The 6,476-nt window shown below is 47.8% G+C and overlaps 1 protein-coding gene across 2 annotated transcripts in view; it reads left to right on the top strand.

Annotated features, from left to right (window-relative positions):
• Usp5 (ubiquitin specific peptidase 5) overlaps window positions 1–6,350 on the top strand; it is a 14,915-nt gene extending 8,565 nt beyond the window's left edge. Inside the window, exons 12-20 of one of the 2 annotated variants that reach the window (XM_005365203.1) lie at window positions 317–470; window positions 693–867; window positions 1,435–1,523; window positions 2,160–2,282; window positions 2,800–2,943; window positions 3,026–3,171; window positions 3,371–3,524; window positions 3,757–3,841; window positions 5,726–6,350. In XM_005365203.1, the coding sequence (XP_005365260.1) occupies window positions 317–470; window positions 693–867; window positions 1,435–1,523; window positions 2,160–2,282; window positions 2,800–2,943; window positions 3,026–3,171; window positions 3,371–3,524; window positions 3,757–3,841; window positions 5,726–5,819 (1,164 nt within the window). In that variant the 3' untranslated portion in view covers window positions 5,820–6,350. Of the gene's footprint in view, window positions 1–316; window positions 471–692; window positions 868–1,434; window positions 1,524–2,159; window positions 2,352–2,799; window positions 2,944–3,025; window positions 3,172–3,370; window positions 3,525–3,756; window positions 3,842–5,725 lie in introns of both variants that reach the window. The other variant, XM_005365202.1, reaches the window with a different exon arrangement.
• The last annotated feature ends 126 nt before the right edge of the window (window positions 6,351–6,476 follow it).

The raw sequence follows: 6,476 nt of genomic DNA, 5'->3' as shown, positions 1-6,476 counted from the left end.
TCGAGACCAGCCTGGTCTACAAGAGCTAGTTCCAGGACAGGCTCCAAAACCAGAGAAACCCTGTCTCGAAAAACCAAAAAAAAAAAAAAAAAAGAATACTTACTGCTTAGAAAAATACAGGTAGAGTATTATGGGGGCCAGAATTGGGGTTAAGGGTGGTTGTTTAGGGGAAGCTTTTACTCTGTCTGCATCCCTGTGCTCCTAGGCGATTGTCTTGTAATCCACTGTTGTTCCCTACTGGCTCCCTAATAAATTTTTTGAGCCTCAGTCTGTTCCCTGACTGCCTAGACTTTCCTATCTTGACTGTTTCCCATAGAGGAATTGCCGGAGTTCTGAAAATCCAAATGAAGTATTCCGCTTCTTGGTGGAAGAAAAGATCAAATGCCTGGCCACAGAGAAGGTTAAGTACACTCAGCGAGTTGACTACATCATGCAGTTGCCTGTGCCCATGGACGCAGCCCTTAACAAAGGTAACTTGCTTGCTCAGCAAGGCCTTGGTATGAATGAAGGCTGGGGGTTTGAAGCAGGGCCACAGTGGGAGTGGGCTTGTTAGCACTGTCGTGATGAGCAGCAGGGTACATGGGCCGTGCGTCCAGTGGGCTTTGGTAGGTTAAAGAAACAGGAATAAAGGGTAAAGCTGAACAGAGGACAAGGACATCCTCTAAGAATACACCACCCAATTCTTTCACCAGAGGAGCTTCTAGAGTATGAAGAGAAGAAGCGGCAAGCTGAAGAGGAGAAAGTACCACTGCCAGAACTGGTTCGGGCCCAGGTGCCCTTCAGCTCCTGCTTGGAAGCCTATGGGGCTCCTGAGCAGGTGGACGACTTCTGGAGTACAGCCCTGCAGGCGAAATCAGTAGCTGTCAAGTATGTCCTTTGGCCTGGGTTTGAGCTGCAGGCCTTTGGTGGGGTAATCATCAAAGACATATTTGTCTCTTGGCTGTTTGCTCATCCCTTTTAGTTGAGATCTCAGGATTAAATCCCCTGGACCTGGGGGTTTGTTCCTGAGGGACCAGGAGACCCCAGCAGGATAGAGACGGGTGATGACTGTGTGTGTTACCTTATCCTTTCCTGACACTTCCTCTTTGATAGTGAGGGCTTTTTTCCAGTGTGGCCTCTGCACATCCTCCCCATTGTGCCAGAGCATAGGCACTTGTATCAGCTGAAGGGTCATCGGACTTGTAGCAGATAGCTTGTTTTTGGCCACTGGCATGACCTAGAGAACTGAAGAGGCGCTTTAGTTTTAGGACCAAGTCCCCAGCTTATTACTGCTTCTGCCAAATAGTCCTCTTCCTGGCTCTTGCAGCTCCCCTAACCCCTACTCAGGTGAGAAGAGAGGGGAGTATCTTCTGGGATCCTGGACTTTTACTAGAGAGTCCAGATCTAGGTAGAGGAAGGAGCATCCTGGGGTACTAGCACATTTTCTCTCTGCAGGACTACACGGTTTGCCTCCTTCCCTGACTACCTGGTCATCCAGATCAAAAAGTTCACCTTTGGCTTAGACTGGGTGCCCAAGAAACTAGGTATGCTGTTTGGGGTGAGGGTGGTAATGTGAAAAGCTCTAGAACAAGATAGTCTTAACGTGTATCAAGGAAACATTCTGTGTATGTTTCAAAATGTATCTAGTTTGAAAAGATTGATTAAAACTTTTTTGGGGTTTTTTGTTGTTTGTTTTTAAGGTAGGGTCTCATAGTGTAACCCTGCCTGGCCTGAATTTTTCTCAAATGCTGGGATTAAGGGCATGTGCCATGATTCCTAGCTAAAGCCATTTTGATAGTTGTGATTTATAACTAATTTTATAGTTATAATTTTTCTAGTTGATAAGTTCTTATTGTGATAATCTTGAAGCAGATCTTACAGATCTTTGTCTCTAACTTGACATAACTGGTTTATCTTGATTTTCTAGATAAGGAAATTGAGATCTACAGATGTGTAAGGTGATTGCGAGAGGACCCTGGCCTGTCTGTAGCTCAGATGGTAGTAGAATTAGGACTAGAATATAGGTCTCTTGACTCCTAGATTTCCACATGTGTCCCAAGGTTGGAACTACGAAGAGCAGTTCCAGAACATAGGACAGGAGCCTGAGGGTCTGCTATGCCTGTGCTGATGAGCACTAGGGAGCTGCTGAAGTCACTCTTTTCCTGCCCTTCCAATTACAGATGTGTCCATTGAGATGCCAGAGGAGCTAGACATCTCCCAGTTGAGGGGCGCAGGGCTACAGCCAGGAGAGGAAGAGCTGCCTGACATTGCCCCACCCCTGGTCACTCCGGATGAGCCCAAAGGTAGCCTTGGTTTCTATGGCAACGAAGACGAAGACTCCTTCTGCTCCCCTCACTTCTCCTCTCCGACATGTTAGTGATTCTTCTTCCTGCCTGTCTCTCTCCCTTACTAACGGGGGAGGGCTTCTCTGCATTTCCCACCATCCTTTATGTTTCTCCTGTCCTCCCTGTCGAATTCTCTCTGTACCTTTATTGGATGTGAAGACTGGCTACAATACTCCCAGCTGCATTCTTAAGATGGATGTCTGTAGCCTTGGCTAATCTCCTATATCTTTGTTGTTTCCTTGGTTTGGCTTGGGAAGGGGTATTATACTTCCTAAATGGCAGAACATCAATCCCCTTTGGGATACCAGGTCCACATTTTGCTTGTGGTTATTTTTAGTTCTGACATGAATACCTGTCTGTGGAAGAGAAAAACGTGTAGGTAATTGGGAAAAGGCTAGAGGCTTGGCATGTAAGACGATAAAGGAACACATAGAAACAGTAGCAGTAAGTCATAGTGCCTGCCATTCTACCACAGCGCCCATGCTGGATGAATCCGTCATCATACAGTTGGTGGAAATGGGCTTCCCTATGGATGCCTGCCGGAAAGCTGTCTACTATACAGGGAACAGTGGGGCCGAAGCAGCCATGAACTGGGTTATGTCACACATGGATGATCCAGGTAGGCAGAGGTGGGTAGCGGGATAAGACAGGGCTTCCATCCATCCCCCTACCCCAAACACTCATCCCTTCTGCGTCCACAGATTTTGCAAATCCCCTCATCCTGCCTGGCTCCAGTGGGCCTGGCTCCACAAGTGCAGCAGCTGATCCCCCACCAGAGGACTGTGTGACCACCATTGTTTCCATGGGCTTCTCAAGGGACCAGGCCCTGAAAGCTCTGCGGGCCACGGTACGGCTGCCCCAGCTAAGGACTTGGAGCTCGTGGAAAAGTGGGGGTGGGAGTAAGGTTGTATTAACAGCTTTGGTTAGTGGTACCAAAACCCAGTGTAGTGTGGTTGACGCTGGCTGCCCTCGTGTGATTGTGATAGCCACAGTGTTGGTGAGCCCGCCTGACTTGGTAGTAAATGTGATACTTCCCTCCTCTCAAGAACAACAGTTTAGAACGGGCTGTAGACTGGATCTTCAGTCACATTGATGACCTCGATGCAGAAGCTGCTATGGATATCTCAGAGGGACGCTCAGCTGCTGACTCCATCTCTGAGTCTGTGCCAGTGGGACCTAAAGTCCGGGATGGTTCTGGAAGTGAGTGTCTCCAAGGATCAGGGCAAACCTGAGGCCCCTCATCCTAGAGCCCTATCCCCCGATCTGAGGGTTAGAAGCTTTGCCTCTCTGATGGGGCTTGTGAGGGTGGAATTCTAGGAGTGGAGATACCCTTTGCCCTTGTTCCCTGAAATTCTCGTCCTGAGTTTGAGCTGTTACTGTCGCACGGAACATTGTATTTTCTCCTCTGCTTTATCCTCCTTTTCTTCCCCAGAGTATCAGCTCTTTGCCTTCATCAGTCACATGGGTACTTCTACTATGTGTGGTCACTATGTCTGCCACATCAAGAAGGAAGGCAGGTAAGTGGCTAGCAATATGCACTATGAATGAAGAGGTGCTGGTGGGAATAAGGAAGGACAGCCTGGAAGTCTCTAGAATATTTGTGAGAGAAGGCAGGAAAAAAATGCCTCCACACGGGTAGGCAAGCCGTACCCCAGGGCTTACTCTGGCTATTTGCTTTTGTAAGTGAAGTTTTACTAGTGCATAGTCATCTGCTGGTTATGAGTTGCCTGTATCAGCATCAAAGTTAAACAATTGTGGCAAAGACTGTCATTACTCAGTGAAAATGCTGGCTAATCAATAGCTGTGTGGTGGCTATGGCTGCAGTGCTAGCATTGGAAATGGAGCCAGGTGAACCAGTAGTTGAAGCCCATCCTTGGCTCCATGGTGAATGAATTAAGTGAGCCTGGGCTGTATGAGACCCAGTCTCCAAAGGGGGTAGGGTGGGCTATAGAGATGCTCATTGGCTAAGATCACAAGACTTGCTTCAGTTCTGGGCACCCAAATTGAGGCTAACAGCCATCGTACGTCACTCTACTTCCAAGGATCTGGCACCTTCTGGCCTTCATGAGCACTGTTACTTATGTGCAGACACCCAAAGACACACACATACTTTAAAAATCCTTTTTTAAAAAAGAAAAAGGGCTGGAGAGATGGCTCAGCAGTTAAGAGCTCTAGCTGCTCTTCCAGAGGACTTGAGTTCAATTCACAACAACCACATGGTGGCTCACAGCCATCTGTAATGAGGTCTATTTCCATCTTCTGGTGTGCAGGCATACATGCAGGCAGAACACTGTATACATAATCTTTTTTTTTAAAGATTTATTTATTATGTATACAACATTCTGCCTCCATGTATGCCCGCACGCCAGAGGCAGGCGCCAGATCTCATTACAGATGGTTGTGAGCCACCATGTGGAACTCAGGACCTATGGAAGAGCAGCCAGTGCTCTTAACCACTGAGCCATTTCTCCAGCCCTACATAATAAATCTTTAAAAAAGAAGAAAAGGAAAGAGGGATAGAAAACATTGGTCTCTCTGGTTTCTCCAGCTTCACAAGAATGGGTGGAAGATGATTATAAAAAATACAGTCCAGCCGGGCGGTGGTGGCGCACGCATTTAATCCCAGCACTCGGGAGGCAGAGGCAGGTGGATCTCTGTGAGTTCGAGGCCAGCCTGATCTACAAAGAGAGTTCCAGGACAGGCTTCAAAACCACAGAGAAACCCTGTCTCGAAAAAAAAAAAAAAAAAAAATACAGTCCAGGCCGACAAGATCTTAATTAATAAAGGCACTAGCTGTCAATCCTTACAGCCTAAGTTAGATCCCAGAATCAGAAAACTGCCCTCTGGCCTCTAAACACACCATGGTTCAAGTGCATATTAGTGCAAAATAAATAATTGTAATTTTTGAAAATACAATCTGGCTAGGCATGGTGGTGCACACCTTTAATACCAGCACACAGGAGACAGAGGCAGTTGGAGCTCTTTCAATTTGACACCAGCCTGGTCTACAGAGTGAGTTCCAGGATAGCCAGGGCTGTTACACAGAGAAAAGGGGGAAAAAAACCCAAAAAACCCTGGCCAGATGTAGTTGTATACACATCAAATTCAGCATTATGGACGCAGAAGTAGGTAGATCCTTGAGTTTGTGTCCAGCCTGGTCTACTAGTATTCTAAGACAGCGGAACTCTTGGGGTCCTGTCTCTAAATAAATACATAATCTGACATCAAATGGGAGCAGACGCATGTGGGGTTTTGAAGCTCCTTTCAGACGCCTAGCTGGAATGTAGATTTGGGGATCACAACATAGAATGAAGAAAGTTGGGATCTCAGGTGGGCACGAGAGATGAACATGATGCAACTTGGCATGCCCTTTATTATCCTCTGTCCCTCCCTCTTCCCAGGTGGGTGATCTACAATGACCAGAAAGTGTGTGCCTCCGAAAAGCCACCCAAGGACCTGGGCTACATCTACTTTTACCAGAGAGTGGTCAGCTAAGAGCCTGCCCTCAACCCTTACCACTTTGGGCAGGGGACAGACCTTCTGGCATGAGGGACAGGGTTTGAGGGATGGACTTCAGCCCCCTGCTCTGTACCCTTTTTCTTTTTGTCCCCAGCAGCTGGAAAGAGCTGGAGGCTATTGGAGAATGGCCAAGCAAAGAGGAGGGGTACTCAGTAGACTTTGGGGATAGAGCAGGGATGGGACAGGAAGGGGCCAACTGCCTGTCCACACTGGGACCTTGTTGCTTCCTTCCCCTCCCCTGGAATCCACAGTGCTCTCTGCTTCTCTGTGATGGCCCAGCCCCTGGAGTGGGGAGGGGTCCTATCTGTGTGTGTGTGAGTGTGGCTTTATGCATCCTTCCTGGGGAGGGAGCGACTGTGTCCCCTCCCCTTAAGTGTTTGCTCCCTTATGGTTGGGCAAAGAAGGATATGAGGGAAATAGGGACACCTTCCACCCCTTGCCCTTCTGCCTTCTCGGTCCTCTGGAAAAATGCCAAAATACATGATGTGAATAAAAGTAATGACTAGCTGCTTTTGTTTGTTTGTTTTTTTTTTCCCCCGGTTTTTCGAGACAGGGTTTCTCTGTGGTTTTGGAGCCTGTCCTGGAACTAGCTCTGTAGACCAGGCTGGTCTCGAACTCACAGAGATCCGCCTG

This window comes from Microtus ochrogaster, unplaced genomic scaffold, assembly GCF_000317375.1.
Source record: "Microtus ochrogaster isolate Prairie Vole_2 unplaced genomic scaffold, MicOch1.0 UNK1, whole genome shotgun sequence".
Lineage (NCBI taxonomy): Eukaryota > Metazoa > Chordata > Mammalia > Rodentia > Cricetidae > Microtus > Microtus ochrogaster.
Note: the sequence above shows the minus strand (reverse complement) of the source record. Positions and strands in the feature narration are given on the sequence as shown.